The 21541-nt window shown below is 37.8% G+C and overlaps 1 protein-coding gene across 1 annotated transcript in view; it reads left to right on the top strand.

Moving 5' to 3' along the window:
• Positions 1-21541, top strand: part of SCAPER (S-phase cyclin A-associated protein in the ER) — a 605860-nt gene that overhangs the window by 287895 nt on the left and 296424 nt on the right. The window contains exon 22 of the mRNA XM_011982670.1: positions 13536-13601. Coding sequence (XP_011838060.1) covers positions 13536-13601 — 66 coding nt within the window. The remainder of the gene's footprint in view (positions 1-13535; positions 13602-21541) is intronic.

The raw sequence follows: 21541 nt of genomic DNA, 5'->3' as shown, positions 1-21541 counted from the left end.
CTCAAAAAAAAAAAAAAAAAAAAAAAAGCAAGGAAAAAAAAAAAAAAGCAGTCTCAAAGATCACAGGTAGATAAAGCCATGAAAATGAGAACGAATCAATGCAAAAATGCTGAAAACTCAAAAAGCCAGAGTGCCTCTTCTCCAAATGATGATAACACATCTCCAGCAAGGGCACAGAACTGGGCTGAAACTGAGACAGATGAATTGACAGAAGTAGGCTTCAGAAGATCGGTAATAATGAACTTTGCTGAGTTAAAGCAGTATGTTCTAACTCATTGCAAAGAAGCTAAGAATCACGGTAAAACATTACAGGAGCTGGCCGGGTATAGTGGTTCATGCCTGTAATCCCAGCACTGTGGGAGACCGAGGTGGGTGGATCACAAGGTCAGAAAATTGAGACCATCTGGCTAACACTGAAACCCCATCTCTACTAAAAATACAAAAATTAGCCAGGTGTGGTGGCAGGCACCTGTAGTCCCAGCTACTCGGGAGGCTGAGGCGGGAGAATTGCTTGAACCCAGGAGGTGGAGGTTGCAGTGAGCTGAGATTGTACCACTGCACTCCAGCCTGGGCGACAGAGTGAGACTCTGTCTCAAAAAACAAACAAACAAACATTACAGGGGCTGTTACCCAGAATAACCAGTTTAGAGAGAAACGTAAATGACCTGATGGAGCTGAAAAACACATCATGAGAATGTCACAATGCAAACACAAGTATCAATCACCAAATAGATCAAGGGGAAGAAAGGATATCAGAACTTGAAGACTGTCCTCCTGAAATAAGGCAGGCAGACAAGATTAGAGAATAAAGAAAAAAAAGGAATGAACAAAACCTCTGAGAACTCTGGGATTATGTTAAAAGGCCAAACCTGTGACTAATAGGGATAACTGAAAGAGATGGGGAGAATGGAAACAAGTTGGAAAACACACTTTAGGATATCATCCTGGAGAACTCCAACCTAGCAAGACAGGCCAACATTCAAATTCATGAAAACCAGAGAACCCCAGTAAGATGCTTCACAAGAAGATCAACCCCAAGATGCATAATCTATCACATTCTCCTTCAAGGTCAAAGTAAAGGAAAATATGTTAAGGGCAGCCAGAGAGAAAGGCCAAGTCACCTATAAAGGGAAGCCCGTGAGACTAAAAGCAGACATCTCAGCAGAAATTCTACAAACCAGAAGAGACTGGTGGTCAGTGTTCATCATTCTTAAAGAACATCCAACCTAAAATTTCATATCCGGCCAAACTACACTTCATTAGTGAAGGAGAAGTAAAATCTTTTTCAGACAAGCAAATGCTGAGGGAATTTGTCACCACCAGGCCTGCCTTGCAGGAACTCCTGAAGGAAGCACTAAATTTCAAAAGGAAAAAACGTTAGCAGCCACTACAAAAACATGCTGATGTACACAGACCAGTGACATGAAGCGACTACATAAAGAAGTCTGCGAAATAGCCAGCAAGCATCATGATGACGGGATAAAATCCACATGTAACAATATTGACCTTAAATGTAAATGGGCTAAATGCCCAAATTAAAAGATGCAGAAGGGTAAGCTTCATAAAGAGTCAAGATCCATCAGTGTGCTGCATTCAAGAGCTCCATCTCACATGCAAAGACACACATAGACTGAAAATAAAAGAATGGAGGAAAATTTACCAAGCAAATGGAAAACAAAAAAGCAGGGGTTGCAATCTTAGTTTCTGACAAAACAGACTTTAAACCAACAAAAATCAAAAAAGACAAGGGCATTACGTAATGATAAATGAGTCAATTCCACAAGAAGAGCTAACTGTCCTGTCTATGCACCCAGTATAGGAGTACCCAAATTCATAAAACAAGCTCTTAGAGACCTACAAAGAGACTTAGAGTCCCACACAATAATAGTGGGCGACTTTGGCACTCCACTGTCAATATTAGATCATCAAGACAGAAAATTAACAAAAATGTTCAGGAGTTGAACTCAGCTCTCGATCAAGTGGACCTGATAGATATCTATAGAATTCTCTACCCCAAAACAACAGAATATACATTCTTCTTGGTGCCTCATTGCACTTACTGTAAAATTGATCACATAATTGGAAGTAAATCACTCTTCAGCAAATGCAAAAGAACTGAAATAATAACAGTCTCTCAGACCACAGCGCAATCAAATTAGAACTCAAGATTAAGAAACTGACTGAAAACCACATGGCTTCATGGAAATTGAACAACCTGCTCCTGAATGACTGCTGGGTAAATAATGAAATTAAGGCAGAAATTAAGAAATTCTTTGAAACCAATGAGAACAAAGAGACAACGTGCCAGAATCTCTGGGACACAGCTAAACCAGTGTTAAGAGGGAAATTTATAATGCTAAATACTCACATCAAAAAGCTAGAAAGATCTCAAATCAACACCCTAACATCACAACGAAAAGAACTAGAGAACCAAGAGCAAACAAACCCCAAAGCTAGGAGAAGAAAAGAAATGACTAAGCTCAGAGCAGAACTGAAGGAGACAGAGATGCAAAAAATCCTTCAAAAAAATCAGTGAATCAGGGGCTGGTTTTTTGGAAAAACCGATGAAGTAGGTAGGTAGATAGCTAGATGAATAAAGAAGAAAATAGAGAAGAATCAAATAGACACAATAAAAAATGATAAATGGGATATCACCAGTGACCCCACAGAAATAGAGAATACTGTGTTTCCACGGTACTATATACTGTGTAGACCCCACCATCAGAGAATACTATAAATACCTCTATGCAAATAAACTACAAAATCTAGAAGTAATGGATAAATTCCTGGACACAAACGCCCTCTGAAGGCTGAACCAGGAAGAAGTTGAGTCCCTAAATAGACAAATAACAAGTTCTGAAATTGAGGCAGGTGATAAATAGCCTACCAACCAAACAAACAAACAAAAAAACCCAAGACCAGATGGATTTATAGCTGAATTCTACTAGAAGTACAAAGAAGAATTGGTACTATTCCTATTGAAACTATTCCAAAAAATTGAAAGGGAGGGACTCCTCCCTAACTCATTCTATGAGGCTAGCACCATCCTTATACCAAAACCTGGCACAGATACAACAAAAAAAGAAAACTTCAGCCAATATTGCTGATGAACACCAATGCAATGATTATTCTCAATAAATACTGGCAAACTGAATACAGCAGCACATGAAAAAGCTTATCCACCACGATCAAGTTGACTTCATCCCTGGGATGCAAGACTGCTTCAACATATGCAAATCAATAAACATAATTCATCACATAAACAGATCCAAAGACAAAAACCACATGATTATCTCAATAGATGCAGAAAAGGCCTTTGATAAAATTCAACATTCCTTCATGTCAAAAACTCTCAATAAACTAAGTATTGAAGGAACATACTTCATAATAATAAGAACCATTTATGACATACCCACAGCCAATATCATACTGAATGGGCAGAAGCTGGAAGCATTCCACTTGAAAATTGGCCCAAGACAAGGATGCCTTCTCTCACCACTCCTATTCCACATAGTTTTAGAAGTTCTGGCCAGAGCCGTCAGGCAAGAGAAAGAAATAAAGTGTATTCAGATAGGAAGAGAGGAAGTCAGAGTGTCTTAGTTTGCAGATGACATGATCCTATATCTAGAAAACCCCATTGTCTCAGCCCAAAAGCTTCTTAAGCTGATAAGCAATGTCAGCAAAGTCTCAGGATACAAAATCAATATGCAAAAGTCACAAGCATTCCTATACACCAACATTAGGCAAGCAGAGAGCCAAATCATGGATGAACTGCAACTCTCAATTTCTCCAAAGAGAATAAAATACCTAGGAATACAGCTAACAAGGGAAGTGAAGGACCTCTTCAAGGATAACTACAGACCACTGCTCAAGGAAATCAGAGCAGACACAAACAAATGGAAAAACATTCAATGCTCACAAATAGGAAGAATCAGTATTGTTCAAATGGCCATAGAACTCAAAGTAATTTGTAATTTCAATGCTATTCCCATTAAAATATCATTGACATTTGTCACAGAATTAGAATAAAATATTTTAAAATTCATATGGATCCAAAAAGCTTGTATAGCCAAGACAATCATAAGCTAAAAGAACAAAGCTGGAGACATCACACTACCCAACTTCAAACTATATTACAGGGCTACAGTAACGAAAACAGTGTGGTACTGGTACATAAACAGACACCTTGACCAATGGAACAGAATAGAGAGCCCAGAAATAAGGCCACACACCTACAACTATCTGATCTTTGACAAACATGACAAAAGCAATGGGAAAACGATTCCCTATTCAATGAATAGTGATGGAATAATTGGCTAGCCATATGCAGAAGATTGAAACTGGACCTTTTCCTTATACCATATACAAAAATTAAAGACTTAAATGTAAAACCCAAAACTATAAAAACTCTGGAAGACAACCAGGGTGGTACCATTCGGGACATAGGCATGGGCAAAACATGACGAAATTGGAAAAAGCAAGTGCAACAGAAGAAAAAATTGACAAATGAGATCTAATTAAACTAAAGAGCCTCTGCACAGCAAAATAAACTATCAGAGCAAAGAGGCAACCTACAGAGTAGGAGAACATTTTTGCAATCTATGCATCTGATAAAGGCCTAATATCTAGAATCTATAAGAAATAAAAACAACCCCATTAAAAAGTGGGCCAAGGACATAAGCAGACACTTCTCAAAAGAAGACATTCATGCGGCCAACAAACCTATGAAGAAAAGCTCTACGTCATTGATCATTAGAGAAATGCAAATCAAAACCACAATGAGATTCATGTCAGAATGGCAATTATTAAAAAGTCAAGAAGCAACAGAGGCTAGTGAGGTTGTAGAGAAATAGGAACGCTTTTACATTGTTGGTGGAAATGCAAATTAGTTCAACCATTGTGGAAGACTGTGGTGATTTCTTAAAGATCTAGCACCAGAAATACCATTTTACCCAGCAATCTCATTACTGGGTATATACCCAAAGGAATAAAAATCATTCTGTTACAAAGGTACATGCATGCATATGTTCATTACAGCACTATTCACAATAAAAAAGACATGGAATCAAACCAAATACCCATCAGTGATAAACTGGATAAAGAAAATGTGGGACATATACACCATGGAATGAATACTATGCAGCCATAAAAAGGAATGAGATCATGTTCTTTCCTGGGACATGGATGGACCTGGAAGCCATTATCCTCAGCAAACTAACACAGGAACAGAAAACCAAATACCACATGCTCTCAGTTATAAGTGGGAGCTGAACAATGAGAACACATGGACACAGGGAGGGGAGCAACACACACTGGGGCCTGTCAGAGGGTGTGGTTTGGGGTGGGAGAGCATTAGGAAAAATAGCTAATGCATGCTGGGTTTAATACCTAGGTGATGGATTGATAGGTGCATGAAACCACCATGGCACACATTTACCAATGTAACAAACCTGCACATCGTACACATGTACCCCAGAGCTTAAAATTAAAAAAAAAAAATTACATAGAATTACAAGAGACCTCCTAGTAGCCAAAACAATCTTGAAAAAGAAGAACAAAGAGGACTGAATTACTCAATTTCAAAATTTATTACAAACCTATAGTAATTAACTGTTACCTTAACATAAGGATAGACGTACAAATTATTAGTCTATATTCTATTAGAATTGAGAGTCCAGAAATATGTCCAGGTGTTTATTGCCAAGCTTTGATGTCTGCCAGTAGACCATACATATTTTAAAAAATACATTTCCATGGAACATTTATAAAACATGAACAAACAACAAAACACAAAAGACCAAGAATTCTAATTCCTCTAATTCTGAAATGGAAATTATATATTCATTGTGCATAAATCAATAAAACTAGAAATTTATTACAATAGATCAAAGCCCCACCTCACCACCACCTCTGAAAATAAACAATGATTTTAACACAGCAAAAAATTGGAATACACTTAGCTAGAGAAGATGTACGAACAGCAAATACCCACATAGTAGGTTGTTTAAATCATTATTAGGAAATTGCAAATTAAACCACAGTGAGATACCACTATACACCCACAGGAATTTCTAAAATTAAAAAGATTGGCCAAACCAAGTATTGGCCAGGACTAAAGCAACTGTAACTTTCATACTTTACTGTTAGAAATGCAAATTGGAATGATTACTTCAGAAAATACTTTGCTCATTTAAAGTTCAGAAAATACTTTGGTCATTTAAAGTTAAGTACATGCTTATTACATGACCCACTCCTAGGTAATTTATCTGTGACAAATGAAAACATTTTTCACCCAAGGACTTGTCTGCAAATATTCATAGTAGCTTTATTCATAGTAATCCTAATCTGGAAAAAAGTGAAATGTCTAACTTGTGAGTGGATAAACAAATTTTCAGGTGTCTGAACAGTGGAACATTATTTTCTTGTGTGCTATGTTGTCTCTTTGTTTACTTGTTTCACTGGATAAATAGGGAAATTATAATCTTTTTTTATTATACTTTAAGTTCTAGGGTACGTGTGCATAATGTGCAGGTTTGTTACATATGTATACATGTGCCATGTTGGTGTGCTGCACCCATTAACTCGTCATTTACATTAGGTATATCTCCTAATGCTAACCCTCCCCGCTCCCCCCACCCCATGACAGGCCCTGGTGTGTGATGTTCCCCTTCCTGTGTCCAAGTAGTCTCATTGTTCAATTTCCATCTATGAGTGAGAACATGCAGTGTTTGTTTTTTTTGTCCTTGCAATAGTTTGCTGAGAATGATGGTTTCCAGCTGAATCCATGTCCTTACAAAGGACATGAACTCATCCTTTTTTTATGGCCGCATAGTATTCCATGGTGTATATGTGCCACAGTTTCTTAATCCACCTATCATCGATGGACATTTGGGTTGGTTCCAATAGCAGCATGATTTATAATCCTTTGGGTATATACCCAGTAATGGGATGGCTGGGTCAAATGGTATTTCTAGTTCTAGATTCTTGAGGAATTGCCACACTGTCTTCCACAGTGGTTGAACTAGTTTACAGTCCCACCAACAGTGTAAAAGTGTTCCTGTTTCTCCGCATCCTCTCCAGCACCTGTTGTTTCCTGACATTTTAATGATGGCCATTCTAACTGGTGTGAGATGGTATCTCACTGTGGTTTTGATTTGCATTTCTCTGATGGCCAGTGATGATGAGCATGTTTTCATGGGTCTGTTGGCTGCATAAATGTCTTCTTTTAAGAAGTATCTGTTCATATCCTTTGCCCACTTTTTGATGGAGTTGTTTTTTTTCTTGTAAGTTTATTTGAGTTCTTTAGATTCTGGATATTAGCCCTTTGTCAGATGAGTAGATTGCAAAAATTTTCTCCCATTCTGTGTGTTGCCTGTTCGAACAGTTGAACATTATTAAGCAATTAAAAGAAATGAACTAGTGATACATTCAACAGTTTAAATGAATGGCAAGAGCTTTATGCTAAATGAATTAATTTAGAGACAATATGGTGTATGGTTGTAATAATTGTATATTCTAGAAAGCCTTACTGGTAGAAAACAGATGGCTGATTTCTAGGAGCAAGAAGTAGGGGAAGAGATTGACTAGAAAGAGACAAAAGAGAACTTTGTGGTGTAGTGGAAATCTTTCATATCATGATTGTGATTTTGGTTATACTGGGGTACATAATAGTGAAAACTCATTGAATTATACACAAATTTAAAAATTTTTATTGTATGGAAATCATATCTCCATGAAACTGACCAAATTTTTTTCAAATCATAGAATAAAACTTTTTTTGGAAGCAAGGGTGACAAAAAGAAAACATTTCAATATGAATTGTTAGGAGTAAATCAAAGTGAAAACTATAGATTATTTGAAATTTATGACAGTATGAAACTTACAGGATGTTACCAAAGCTTTGCTCAGAATGAAACTTTTGCTTTAAATGATTTTGTTGTCAGTTGATGTAGAAATGATGTAAATAAGGAGCTAGAACGATATTGTTATCACCCCCATGGAAAACAAGATAGATGGATTTACTTAGTTTTATTTAACAGATACACATGTGACACTTACAATATACTATTTTTTATAAAGATAAAAAAATAGAGATTTAATTTCTTAAGGAGATTTGTAAAATAGCCTGCAAAAAAGCTAATAAAAAATAAAATGGAGCGTACATATATCCCACATTATGACTGAGAGGGAGTATAACCAAGATGATATTGAGATTAATAATGAGTAAATGCAGTGTACAACACTACACCAATAAAATTTTAAATCTTACCAAAGTAGACAATCATCTAAAAAACAAATCATCAGATTGTAATTGTGGCAGTATATCTGAAAGGATTCTTTCAACCTTATCTCTTGCTATTCTCACATTTTAATCTTTTGCTCTGACCAAATGGGTCTCCACAATGTTCTAAGCATAACTTGTATTTTTCCTTATGTTCAGCATTGTTTACTCAGTTTTCTCTGGTAGTAATGCCATTTCTTTTGTATTCAGAGACCCTCTGACTTTCAAGAGAGTACACATTCCATTTCCTTCAGGAAACTTAGCTGGAAATGAGCATATCACATTACTTACCTGTCACTTACTCTACCCCATGGAATTATGTTTTTGTTTGTTTGTTTGTTTTGTTTGAGACAGAGTCTCTCTCTGTTATCCAGGCTGGAGTGCAGTGCCGTAATTCTTGGCTCATTGCAACCTCCGCCTCCCAGGTTCAAATGATTCTCATGTTTCAGCCACCTAATTAGCTGGGATTACAGGCACGCGCCACACACCCAGCTGATTTTTGTATTTCTAGTAGAGACAGGGCTTTGCCACATTGGCCAGGCTGGTCTCGAACTCCTGACCTCAAGTGATCCACCCGCCTCAGCCTCTCAAAGTGCTAGGATTACAGTCGTAAGCCACCGAACGTGGCTGGAATTATGTATCTTTCTATGCTGTTATGTCATCTTCTTCCTTCTGCAGACTAAGTTTCTTGAATATTCTCATTATGTATATACCTCTTTGTATCCCCCCCATACTATAGTTTATGAAGAGTCAAAACTCTGGAAATAAATATTTAATTGAATGCTAAAAGTGAATCAAATGGGAGGTGCTTCCGGATGGTTGACTAGAGGCATCTAGTGTGTGCCTCCTCCACGACAAAGAACCAAAATAGTGAGTAGATAATCACACTTTGAACAGATCATCCGAGAATACTGGCATTCAACTGCGAAGTGACAGGAGACACCTAAAGCAAGCTTGTGCAATGCACATCCTGCAGGCCGCATGTGGCCCAGGATGGCTTTGAGTGCAGCCAAACACAACTTCGCAAACTTTCTTAAAGCATTATGAGATTTTTTTTGTGATTTTTTTTTTTTAAAGCTCATCAGCTATCGTTACTATCAGTGTATTCTATGTGTGGCCCAAAGCAGTTCTTCTTCTTCCACTGTGGCCAGGGAAGCCAAAAGATTGGACACCTCTGACCTAAAGCAAGATAGGAGAGGAAAGTGAGGTAGCCTGTTCTTCTGGGATCAGCTGGGAGCCTGCAGAGGCTCCCCAGTATGGGGAAAGGAAGTGCATGATCCGCAACAGTCTATATTCCCACCGCGGACTCCTGCATCCAGCCATGGGAAAGCCCCTGCAACTAACATAAGAACCTACTTGGAGACCACATAAAGGTATTGTTCCAGAGAGGGAGTCCATGCTTGGGCCTCACATACCCCTGAGCCCTGAGCAGCTACAGAAAGGTGCCACAATCACAGTCCGGCTCCTACCAGAGCTACATTCTGCCCAGGGATCCAACAGCTTCTACATTTCCATAACTCAAACCCTGCTGACATTCCCCACCCCCTGCCAGCACCACAGTTGGCCTCTGCCTCCAGGGATGAAGTAAGAGCCATTGGCAAAGACTCTACTGCCTCTAGCGGTGAGGCCACTGTAACATCTTCATACGTCCGAGAATGAACTTCCCTGCCAACAGCAGCCACCGCTGTGGGCCGCTGAACCTGGGGCCAATGCACAAGCAATGTGCATGCTTCCCAGCTGCCTGCATATGGGTGCTGCTACTGAGAGCAACCTCACTCTCCCTAGTAGTGGGGCTGCAGTGCAGCCACTGCCATGCTCACCCAAGCATTCTGTGTTAGTCCTGAGTATTACCCCATGCCGGCCTACCAAAGCTAGCACCTACACATACCACCAGAGTGCCTGACAACAGATCCACCCAGCTCATCTCCACACCCCCAGTAACCAAGCATGTTACTCAGAGGCCTGGGGACTGCCCAGCCCAGTTCGCCATTATTGGTACCTGAGTATTCATTCTGGGGGATTAAGGGAAAGCCTACCCAACCTGTCATTGCAGGTGGGGATTCATCCACCTGCAAGCCTGGGGACTAGACTGCCAGCCCATGAAGGCTACCACCAACAACATGAGTGTGAATTACTTGGGATCCAGAGGTTATTCATGCCAATGCTACTGCCATTGCCCATACCATGGCCCCAGAACCCACCTTCCTCACTAGCCCATTGTTGCCACCCCTGTCACCAGAGCAAGCTGCCTGGACCTGCTCACCTGGACCTGCTAACACTGGTATCAGTGTTTGTCATTGTGGAGCCTAAGAACAAGTACATTTGGCCCCCTGCTGCCACTACTGGGACTTGAGGTGTCCCCATCCCCAGCAAAACTTCACCAGAACCTTCACTAACAACCCTGCCATAAGTCACTGAGGAAATCACATATACCACTGATGCTGTTTACAACTGAAAAACAGCGTATGTGACATATGCAACATCATAAGGTCACAAAATACTCAAATTTGCAGTGTCCCGGAAGGTGAAGAAAAAATGAAAGGTAACTTGATAGGAATAGTATTGAATCTACAGGTTACTTTGGGCAGCCATTTTAATGATATTGATTCTTCCAATCCATGAGCCCATATGGAATGTTTTTTCATTTATTTGTATCATATATGATTTATTTCAGTAATCTTTTATAGTCCTCCTTCTAGAGATCTTTCACTTCCTTGGTTTAAATGTGTTCTTAAGTATCTTATTTTTGTGTATGTGTGGCCATTGTAAATGGGATTGTATTCTTGATTCGGCTCTCACCTTCAATGTTATTGTTGTATAGAAATGCTACTGATTTTTGTACATTGATTTTGTATCCTGAAACTTCACTGAAGTCGTCTTATCAGTTCTAGGAGCCTTTTGGCAGAGTCTTTAGAGTTTTCTAGGTATAGAATCATATTGTCAGTGAAGAGAGATAATTTAACTTATTTTCCTGTTTGAATGCCTTTTATTTCTCTTGATGATTACTCTGGCTAGGACTTGCAATATGTAGGAGTGGTGAGAGTGGACATCCTTGTCATGTTCCTGTTCTTCAGGGAAATGCTTCCAGCTTTTGCTCATCCACTATGGGATTGGCTATGGGGTTGCCATAGATGACTTTTATTATTTTGAGGTATGTTCCTTCAATTCTTAGTCTGTTGAGGGTTGGTTTTTTTTTTTTTTTTTTTTTTTTATCATGAAGGGATGTTGGATTTTATTGAAAGCTGCTTCTGCATCTATTGAGATGATCATATGGTCTTTGTTTATCAATATCATTTTTTACAAAATTATGAAAAGCTATTCTAAAATGCATATGGAGCCATAAAAGAGCCTGAAGAGCCAAAGCAATCCTAAGCAAAAAGAGCAAAACAGGAGGCATTACATTACCCAATTTCAAACTATACTATAAGTCTACAGTAACCAAGACAGCACATGGTACTGGTACAAAACCAGACACTTAAGACCAGTGGAACAGAATAGAGAACCCAGAAATAATGCAGCACATCTATAGCCATCTGATCTTTGGTAAAGTTGACAAAAATAAGCAATGAAGAAAGGACTCCTTATTTAATAAATGGTGCTGAAATAACTGGCTAGCCATATGCAGAATAAATAAATTAGACCCCTACATTTCATCATATACAAAAGTTAACTCAAGATGAATGAAAGATTTAAAGGTAAGACCTCTAAACTATAAAATTCCTAGAGGAAAGCCTAGGGAATACCATTCTGGACAGTGGCCTTGGCAATGAATTTATGACTAAGTCCTCAAAAGCAATTGCAATAAACACAAAAACTGACAAGCGAGACCTAATTAAAGAGCTTCTGCACAGCAAAAGAAACTGTCAACAGAGTGAACAGATAACCTACAGAATGGGAGAAAATATTTCAGAAACTATGCATCCAAAAGTTTAATATCCAGAATCTATAAGGAACTTAGACAATTGAATAAGCAAAAAACAAATAAAGCCATTGAAAGGTGGGCAAAGGACATGAACAGACACTTCTCAAAAGAAGACGTACAATCAACCAAGAGACATACAAAAATGCTCACAGGGTGAGATGCCACACTCTTAAACAATTGGATGTCATATGAACTCATTATTATTCATTCCTGTAAGGAGGATACCTCGCTATTCATGAGAGATCCACCCTTGTGATCCAGCCACCTTTCACTGGACCCCACCTCCAACATTGGGGATCACATTTCTACATGAGATGTGCAGGGGACAAATATCTAAATCGTATCATAGGGATAATACCATATTGAATTTTTAGATACTTGTGATACTGTTGAATGTACAATAGTCAGCACAATGCTTGGAACATACTCCAGCATGCATAATTGTTACTTTTCCCACCTTTCAGATGAGGTCACAATTACTTGCAGCTATCAAGTAGTTATTTCTCCATTTTGACATGCAAAATGTTTATATTTGTAAAAATCTTTATATTTATAAATATCGTAATGTTTAGGCTGATGGCAATGAGCATACTTTAGTTGAAAAAATGTGTAATTTCATATTTTATTCCAATTTAGATATTTATTTATTCCAAAGAATCACCTGTCTAGTTTGCTTTTTTCCTCATTAAAGCTATTGTAATTTGCATCATTCTCACTTTTTTAGGTAGGAGTATTTTTTTTCACCTGTCATTACTCTCTAGATTGTTTTACGTTGTGGGTAATTTTTTCATAGATCACTGGATGAATTCTTTGACAACAGGATCCTTTGGATGAGCAGTTAACATTTAAATTGACATTTTCCTCTTTTTTTTTCTCCAAAAAGAGAAGTATACAAATTAAGTCAACATTAATGGATTGCTATAGTGAGAACTATCTTAGATAAGTGACCAGCTTGATGACTGTCACCTACTAGTTTAGGCAAGCTGGAGCCTAGTTAGAAAGGGGCAGAGAAGTATCTCAAATTTTCTGAACCTTTGGTATTTAGTCAGTATAAAAAACAAAAACAAAACAAATCTTTGAGAATCTGGTCAAGTTATTTCCACTGCCTTTTTAGTTATTTCTAAAATTAAATGACTGTTTTTTGTATTATTCTTTACCTGTATTTATCTTTTCATTGTATAACTCTTGAGGTACATAGGTAGTCAGCCACTTCAGTCACCAAATTTAATAGGCTGAGTGTTAAATTTAATAGGGGAAAAATACAGCCAACATTTTGCTTTATTATAAAAATTAGCAGTGAAATAACTGTGTTAAAACCTTTTTTCTCTTCAGGGCTAAGGAATATGAGAGTTTAATGGAAACCAAAAATTCTGGATCTGATTCACCTTATAAAGCAAAGTGAGTATTCCACATTTTAGTTCTCCTTTTCTTCAGTCTATGCCTATAACAGAAGTGTATCTCAACCATCATGTTATGTCTGTAATTAGGTTCTTTGTTTCTGATTTCTAGAACAACATTGTGTTAACACAGTAGTATCCAACTAGAGGAGAGTTTGCTGAGGATATTTGGCCGCGCCTGGGCACAGTTCTTGTGAGCACAACTTGAGGCTGCTAGCATCATGTGGGTGGAGGCCTAGGATTCTGCTATATATTATTCAGTGTATAAGACAACCCTCACAGAGAGAACAGTGACTTTTTCACTGTGAAAAGTACCAGTAAAAGAGTTATCTGTGCAAAATTAATTCAGGAACAGAAAACCAAACCCTATGTATTCACACTTGGGGAGTTGAACAGGGAGAACACATAAACAGAGGGAGGGGAACAACACATGCTGGGGCCTGTCGAGCGGGGATGAGAGGGATGTTAATAGTGCCAAGGTTGAGAATCCCTGTTCTAACAGATCAGGTTCTGGCAAAGCAAGGCTGTGCTGGTGCTTGCTCTGAGGAGATCTCTTTAGGGATTGTTCCGCAGGCCAGTCCGTAAAGAGAATTAGCGTTCTCTAATGCCAATTCTCACGAGATTTTAGATGAGACTTTAGACTTCACCATTGAGGTGTAAATGTAATTAAACAATAGCTAGGTAAACAAAGGCATCATCATTTTGCTTCTCTTAAAATACTGTCGGTAGAGCTGCAGTAAGAAAAGTACTCACAAACACTATTGAAGGGAGTACAGACTAGTATGGTCTTGTTGAAAAGCAGTGTGCATTAGCAGTTTAGAAAGTCTTATTCAGATCTAAGACTGCTCAGTGAAATAGTGCAAAATGTGCTCAGATATTTATATACATAGATGACTCTTTTAAAAAATATTTATTTTAAGTTCTGCAGTACATGTGCAGGATGTGCAGGTTTGTTTCATAGGTAAACATGTGTCATGGTGGTTTGCTGCACCTATCAACCCATCACCTAGGTATTAAGCCCAGCATGCATTAGCTATTTGTCTCAATGCTCTCCCTCCTCTCATCACCCCTCGACAGGCCCCAGCGTGTGTTGTTCCCCTCCCTCTGTTTATGTGTTCTCCTTGTTCAACTCCCCTTTATAAGCGAGAACATGTGGTGTTTAGTTTTCTGTTCCTGCATTAATTTTGCATAGATGACTCTTTTACTGGTACCTTTAACAGTGAAAAAGTCAAGAAACAATTTAATTTAAGTGCCCCAAGTTGAGGAATATCCATAACCACTTGTTGGTGTACATATGCTATAGAATGTTAATGTAGCCATTATTTGCATTTACAGTAGAAATAGTCTTGCCTGTCAAAAGATACCCATCAGCTTACTGCTTTTATTTATTATTGTTCTAAAAGTATTAGGCATTGCAATAAAAAAATAAATACGTATAAAACATTAAAGAAGTAAGAAAATTATCAAGATTATGAAGATACTGTACATCACAAAGTCCAGGAGAATGGAGTGAAAAACTAGTGGAAGCAACAAGAGAAATCAATTCAGTAGGATGGTGGATTACCAAATTAATATAATAACAATAATAGGTAACATTTACTGAGCCATTACCTTATGCTAGACTCTATGTGTGCTAACTCATTCCTGACAATAATTCTTTGAGGTTAATTAGGGAAACTAAGCTCTAGAGAGGGCAACTGGCCTGAAGCTACACAACAGCATATCTAGCATACAAAAATTAATAGCTTTCTTTGCAATAACCACTTAGAAAATATAAATATATTTACAGTAGCAATAAAAAGAAGTAAAATATTTAAGAGAAAACTTGACATATTCTTTTTTGAAGACAGAGTCTCGCTCTGTTACCCAGTCTGGAGGGAAGTGGCATGATCTAGGCTCACTGCAACCTACACCTCCCAGGTTCAGGCAATTCTTATGCCTCAGCCTCCCACGGAGCTGGGACTACAGATTTGTGCCACCATGCCCAGCTAATTTTTTGTATTTTAGTAGAGACAGAGTTTCACCTTGTTGCCCAGCTTGGTCTCGAACTCTTGCGCTCAGGCAGTCAGTCCACTCACCTCAGCCTCCCAAAGTGCTGGGATTATAGGCATGAGCCACCATGCCCAACCTTTAAGAGTAAACTTAAGAGAAAATGTGAAGGATCTATTAAAAGAAAATCTTAAAAAGCTAAGAAGAGATATAAAAGACTTTTGGAAATGGAAAGACAGATCATATTCTTGGATAAAAGACACAGGACAGTAAGTTTGCTATAAATATTCCTACAAATGTAATGTAATTCCTATAAAATAGCAACCTTTTTTTCATAGATCTAAAATCATTCTAAAGAGAATGTAGAAATGTCTGAGAATTTCTAAGAAAAATTTTTGAAAGAAGGAATATGAGTTAGGACTCAGCTAATGGATATTTAATAAAATTTTAAAGCTGCAGTCACACATGAATAAAAATGCAAATTGTTGGAAGAGTGTTCTTTTGTTGTTGTTGTTGTTGTTGTTGTTGTTTAAGACAGAGTCTCACTCTATCTCTGAGAATCTTAGAGTGAGACTCACTCTAAGAGTCTCAACCTCTTCCTCCTGGGTTCAAGTGATTCTCGTGCCTCAGCCTCCCTAGTAGCTGGGATCACAGGCGCCTGCCACCACACCCAGCTAATTTTTGTATTTTTAGTAGAGACGAGGTTTCACCAGTGTTGACCAGACTGGTCTTGATCTCCTGACCTCAAGTGATCCGCCTGCCTTGGCCTCCCGAAGTTCTGGGATTATAGGCATGAGCCGTCAACGCCCGGCTGGGAGAGATTTTTAAAACAGTCTAGAAATACATCTAAATACTTGAGGAAATTTAGTATATATGACTGTGGTATATAGTATTTGCAAAAGATGGCCAGAAGAAGTTGAGCCCTTTCTGAATACATGCCCCTTTGCAGTATAACTTTGCTGTTTCTCCTATCAAGAAGTGGACTCTGTTTCCCTTCCTCTTGAACTTCTGGACCTGTGACTTGTTTTAGCCCATTGAAAGCTATAGAAGTGATATGTGACTTCCAAGCCTTAGCCTCATGGGTCTATGGTTTCTGTTCTCACCTGCACTTTCTTATTCTTCGGTAACTGCCATGTAAGGAAGCCTGGGTCAGCCTCCTTGTGAGTGTGAAATCATGTGAAGGAACAGGCTCAGTTGTCCCAGCTGTCCCTTCTGAAAACCCTAGACAAGGGATCAAGGCCATCCAGGACCAGTTAGCACCTAGCCGGTTACGTTAGGTGAGACCAGAAGAATTACCTAGCTGAGCCCAGATCAAACTGCCCGGAGCAAATAGTTGTTTGAAGACACTGAGTTTTGAGGCAGTTTGTTTCACAGCAAGTAATAACTGATACAATGACAAAGGTGGAATTCCAAGTCATTAGGGAAAGGATAAGATTAGCCAGTAAATGTTGTTGAATACTCTTTTCACTCCTTATTCTAGCAGTTAAATTGCTGATTAATCAAAGATGTAATGATAAAAACATGAAACTGTAAAAGCACTAGAAGAAAACAGAGGAAATGTCAAAGTCCCTTCTAAATAAACTTCTAGACACAGGAGTCAGAGAAGAAAAGACTGATGAATTTGACTCTATCAAAGTGAAAACTTTATGCTTGGTTAAATACCATAAAGAAAAAAGAGGGGTAGAAATATTTACAACAAAAATGATGTAGAGCTCATGTTATATATAAATACCTTGTATAAATTAATATGAGCAAGGTCATTCATCGGTAGGAAAAAATATTGGATATGATCAGGTAATACAAGGAAAAGGAAGTTAAAAGTGCCCAATTTGTTTTACCTTTGAAATTCCAAACTACTTAATTGGATTTTTAAAAATTATATTTATAGACATTTTAATGCTGTGAGGAAATGCTTATGATGATTGCAAACTTTTAATTTTGATACAGTATGAGCTTTTTCCATTAAAATGAAAAGAGGCCCTAAAGGATAGTAATGCTACTTAAATTCAAATTTCTGTATACATCTTCCCCAAAACTGTATATATCAACAAGGAAAGCAAATTAAGTAATCAATACTTCATATCTATACTATATCTAGGAGACATAGATGGCTACCAATGTATGTTTTTTTCATATTTTAAAATGGTGATGAAATACATATAGCAAAATTTACTATCTTACTCATTATTAATACAGTTTAGTGATATTAAGTACATTCATATTGTTGTGTAGCTATTACATCATCCATCTCCAGAACTATTTTTATCCTACAAAACTAAAACTATACCCATTAAACAATAATTTCCCATACCTCCTGTTCCTAGCACTTGACAACCACCATTCTACTTTCTATTATTATGATATTGACTACTCTGGGTAACTCATATAAGTGTAAATATACAGTATTTGTCTTTTTGTGATAGGCTTATTTCATTTATCATGATATCCTCAAGATTTATCCATGTTGCACCAAGAATAAGAATATTCATCCTTGCTAGGGCAGAATAATACTCCACTATATGTGTTGCTTATCCATTAATCTATCGTTAGACATTTGGATTGCTTCCACTATTTAGCAATTATGAATAATGCTGCTGTGAACATGGGTATACAAATATCTCTTTGAGTCCCTGCTTTTCATTCTTTTCTGTATATACCCAGAAGTGGAATTGCTAGATCATATGGCAGATCTATTTTTGATATTAATATGTTGAGGAACCAGCACACAGTAGCTATACCATTTTTTACAGTCTCATCAGCTCTGCACAAGAGTAACAATATCTCCACATCCTCATCAGTACTTGTTATTTTCTGCTTTTTTTGATGGTAGCCATCCATATAGTTGAGATAGTATCTCATTTTAGTTTCGGATTGCATTTACCTAACAATTAGTGGTGTTGGACATCTTTTCATGTGCTTTTTGGACATTTGTATATTCTTTTCTTTTTCAGACAGAGTCTCGCTCTGTCGCTCAGGCTGGGAGTGCAATGGTGGGATCTCAGCTCACTGCAACCCCCAGCTCCTGGGTTCAAGCAATTCTCCTGCCTCAGCCTCTCAAGTAGCTGGGATTACAGGTGTGTGCCACCACGCCCAGCTAATTTTTTGTATTTTTAGTAGAGATGGAGTTTCACCATGTTAGCCAGGATGGTCTCAATCTCCTGACCTTGCGATCCGCCTACCTTGGTGTCCCAGAGTGCTGGGATTACAGGCATGAGCCACCGTGCCTGGCCTCATTTGTGTGTGTGTCTATATATGTATATACACATACACACATTTTTGTTTTTGAGATGAACTCTTGCTCTGTAGCCAAGCTGGAGTGCAGTGGCGCGATCTCAGCTCACTGTAACCTCTGCCTCCTGGATTCAAGGGATCCTCCCACTTCAGCCTCCCAAGTAGCTTGGGACTACAGGAGTGTGCCACCAACTCGGATAATTTTTGTATTTTTTTGTAGGGATGGGGTCTTACCATGTAGCCCAGGCTGCTTTCGAACTCTTGGGCTCAAGCAATCTGCCCCACTCAGCGTGCTATTACATCTTCTTTAAGTGCTTGGTAGAATTCACTAGTGAATCCATCAAGTCCAAGGCTTTTCTTTAATGAGAGATTTTGATTACTAATCGACTTAATTATATATCTTTTAGGTCTTATATTTCTTCATCATTAGATTTTGACATATTTTGGGTGTCTAGGAAGTGGTCTGTTTTGTGTAGGTTATCCAATTTATTGCCATACAGTTGTTAATAGTACTCTCTTTGAATCCTTCTTATGTATGTAGAATCAGTAGTAATGTGCCCACTTTCATTTCTGAATTTAGCAATTAGTTTCTTTTCATAGTCAATCTAGCTAAAGGTTTGTCAGTTTAATTGTCTTATGGAAGAGCCAGCTGTTGGTTTCATTGATTTTTCTCTATATTATAAAATTCTGTTTCATTTATCCCTGTACTAATCTTTATTATTCTTTCTGAAGGAAATAATAAAGCTTTGGGTTTAGCTTTGGGTTTAGATTTTTCTTCTTCTTCTACTTTGTTAAATGTAAATGCTTATAAATGTCCCCCTTCTTTCACTGTGTCCCATACATTTTGATATGTTGTGCTTTCATTTTCATTTGTCTGTATTTTCTGATTTTTCTTTGACTACTTTTGTGATTCATTGGTTGTGTAAAAATGTGTTATTTTTCACAAATTTGTGAATTTTTCAGGTTGATTTTTTGGTTACAGATTTCTAACTTCATCCTGTTGTGGTCAGAGAATACACATTGTATGACATCTATCTTTGTGAATCTATTGAGTCTTCATTTGTTTGTTTGTTTTTGTTGTTTGTTTTTTCACTTTGAAGTTCAGGGTTACAAGTGCAGGTTTGTTACATAGGTAGTAAACTTGTGTCGTGGGGGTTTGTTGTACAGACTATTTCATCACCCAGGTATTAAGCCTAGTACTCCTTAGTTATTTTTCTTGGTCTTCTCCCTCCTCCCACCGTCCATCCTCCAACAGGCCCCAATGTATGTTGTTCCCCTCTATGTGTCTATGTGTTCTTATCTTTTAGCTCCCACTTATAAATGAGAACATGGGATATTTGGTTTACTCTTCCTGTGTTAGTTTGCTAAGGATAATGGCCTGCAGCACCATCCATGTCCCTGCATAGGACATGATCTCATTCCTTTTTATGGCTGTATTATATTCCATGGTGTATACATACCACATTTTCTTTATCCAGTCTATCATTCATGGGCATTTAAATTGATTCCATGTCTTTGTTACTGTGAATAGTGTGGTGATGAACATATGTGTGTGCATATGTCTTTATAATAGAATGATTTATATTCCTTTGGATATATATCCAGTAACGAGATTGCTGGGTTGAATGGTATTTGTGTCTTTAGGCCCTTTGAGGAATCACCACACTGTCTTCCACAATGGCTGAACTAATTTACACTCCCACCAACAGTGTGTAAGCATTTCTTTTTCTCTGCAACCTTGCGAGCATCTTTGATTTTTTGACTTTTAAATCATAGCCATTTTAATTGGTATGACATGGTATCTCATTATGGTTTTGATTTGCATTTCTCTAGTGATCAGTCATGTGGAGCTTTTTTTCATATGATTTTTGGCCATATGTATATCTTCTTTAGAAAAGTGTCTGTTTATGTCCTTTGCCCACTTTTTAATCGGGTTTTTTTTTCTTGTAAATTTGAGTTCCCTATATATGCCAGATATTTTGTGGGATGTATAGTTTTCAAGAATTTTCTCCCATTCTGTAGTTTGTCTGTTTACCCTGTTGATAGTTTCTTTTGCTGTTCAGAAGCCCTTTAGTTTAATGAGATACCATTTGTCAATGTTTGCTTTTGTTGCAAGTGCTTTTGGTATCTTTGGCATGAAATCTTTGCCCATGCCTATGTCCCAAATGGTATTGTCTAGGTTGTCTTCTAGGGTTTTTATACTTTTGGGTTTTACATTTAAGTCTGTAATCCATCTTGAGTTAATTTTTGTACATGCTATAAGGAAAAGGTCCAGTTTCAGTCTTCTGCATATGGCTAGCCAGTTATCCCTGCACCATTTATTGAATAGGGAATCCTTTTCCCATTGCTTGCTTTTGTCAGGTTTGTTGAAGATCAGATAGTTGTAGGTGTATGGCCTTATTTCTGGGCTCTCTATTCTGTTCCATTGCCATTGGTCTGTGTATCTGTATTATACCAGTACCATGCTGTTTTGGTTACTGTACCCCTGTAGTATAGTTTGAAGTCAGGTAGCATGATGCCTCCAATGTTACTCTTTTTGCTTAGGATTACCTTGGCTACTTGGGCTCTTTTTTGGTTCCATATGAATTTTAAAATAGCTTGCTTTTTTTTTTTTTTTTTTTTTTTTTTCTGTGAAGAATATCAATAGTAGTTTAATGGGAATAGCTTTGAATTGAATAAATTGCTTTGAGCAGTATGGCCATTTTAATGATATTGAGTCTT

The sequence above is a fragment of the Mandrillus leucophaeus genome, unplaced genomic scaffold, assembly GCF_000951045.1.
Source record: "Mandrillus leucophaeus isolate KB7577 unplaced genomic scaffold, Mleu.le_1.0 Scaffold241, whole genome shotgun sequence".
NCBI lineage: Eukaryota > Metazoa > Chordata > Mammalia > Primates > Cercopithecidae > Mandrillus > Mandrillus leucophaeus.
The sequence above is the reverse complement of the archived record's forward strand: the minus strand, read 5'-3'. Positions and strand labels throughout refer to the sequence as shown.